Source organism: Stegastes partitus, unplaced genomic scaffold, assembly GCF_000690725.1.
Source record: "Stegastes partitus isolate 25-593 unplaced genomic scaffold, Stegastes_partitus-1.0.2 Scaffold634, whole genome shotgun sequence".
In the NCBI taxonomy this organism is placed as follows: Eukaryota; Metazoa; Chordata; class Actinopteri; family Pomacentridae; genus Stegastes; species Stegastes partitus.
In genome coordinates this window covers 217,884-219,305 of record NW_007578365.1, presented here as the reverse complement: position 1 = coordinate 219,305, position 1,422 = coordinate 217,884, and the positions used below count along the sequence as shown (strand labels likewise).

At 43.9% G+C, this 1,422-nt stretch overlaps 1 protein-coding gene across 1 annotated transcript in view; it reads right to left on the bottom strand.

Moving 5' to 3' along the window:
* LOC103363140 (regulator of G-protein signaling 6-like) overlaps positions 1-1,422 on the bottom strand; it is a 19,401-nt gene that overhangs the window by 8,698 nt on the left and 9,281 nt on the right. The window contains 3 exon segments of the mRNA XM_008289761.1: positions 90-215; positions 495-667; positions 811-912. Coding sequence (XP_008287983.1) covers positions 90-215; positions 495-667; positions 811-912 — 401 coding nt within the window.

The window sequence follows — 1,422 nt, the reverse complement described above, 5'->3', positions numbered from 1 at the left end:
ATGAATGAATGGATGAATGGATGGATGGATGGATGGATGAATGGATGAATGGATGAATGGATGGATGGATGGATGGATGGCCGTCTCACCGCAGGTTCTCTGAGCTGAACTCTGACTCCAGGAACTTGAGGAACTGGTCTCGTCCTGCGGGGTCCTTCAGTGCTTCTTCCAGGGAGAAGCCCCACTTCTTCACACGCTGCTGGCTGGGATCACGACTGTTCAGAGCAGAACAAAAGAGTAAAAAGATAAGACAGGAAAGAAATTAAAGCTATGCTGTTTGTCCTCACAGTCCACAGAGAGCCCAGACCAGCCAGCCAGAACACAGTCAACCTTTGGGAGTTAGCGCTCGTTTGAGATGAGATGCAAACAGACACGGTCCTCCTAATTCAGCATCGGGACCTTTGCGCTCCACCTGACCTTGTTGTTGGTTTAAAGTATCATCCGCCCCCGGTGAACTGCGAGGCCACGTCCCCACACGGCCCCTCGAACCTCACCTCGCCTCCAAGTCCCAGAAGGAAGTGTCGTCACTGATCCAGGGGTTGGAGGGCTCCGTGGCCGACACGAACGGGTCGTATTCCATGAACTGCTCCGTGTAGCTCATCAGGCTGTCGGCCACTTTGGACACCTTCATACAGTGTCTGTCCAGCTGGATGTTCAAGAAGCTAATCTGATGGAGAGGCAGAGAGAGTAATGAGGAGGCTAAATAAGGCAACGGCCCATCAGTCTACGTCGCTGACTGTCCTTATGATGGATGAGTGAGGCAGGCTGCTGGTAATGACCGATGGAAAACACCGTCACACCGCCGCTCACCTCCTTCTGAACGTCCTCTTTGGTGGGCTTCCTGGCTGCCTGGGAGCTGATGTGGATGGGACTGGGCTGGCTCTGGCCGTCATCTGGTACCCCGTAGACCGACTGGAGAGAGACACACAGGACGTTTTGTTTGATGCCATTGTTGTTTTGCCCTCGTTTGATTTATGTCGAGTATTTGTGGGACCAGGCCTCAGTAATGTGTCAGGGAATGTGGGGATTGAACAGAAATTCATGTTTTACAATTATAAAATGCACACGGCAGGCTTTGAAAGGTGACGGATTTTTAAAAAACTAAATATCATTAGATGTGTTTTTCTACCCAAATTAAAAAATAAAAATAAATTTTAAAATGCCATTGTTAAACTACACATTTAATAAAAAATCAATAAATTTTCTTTTGAACTTATATTAAAAGAAAAAAAGATGTTTTTTTTAAGTAAAGAGGTGAGATTTTTGCTATTTTGTGATATTTTTGTCAAAAAATAATTACAAGTATAATTAAATTTATTTTAATTTTGAACATGTATGATATGTACATTAAGTGTTTTTGTTGCAAAACAATATTTAATGAGTATTCTCAATTTCTATATTTTTTTTAATTATTATTCTAAT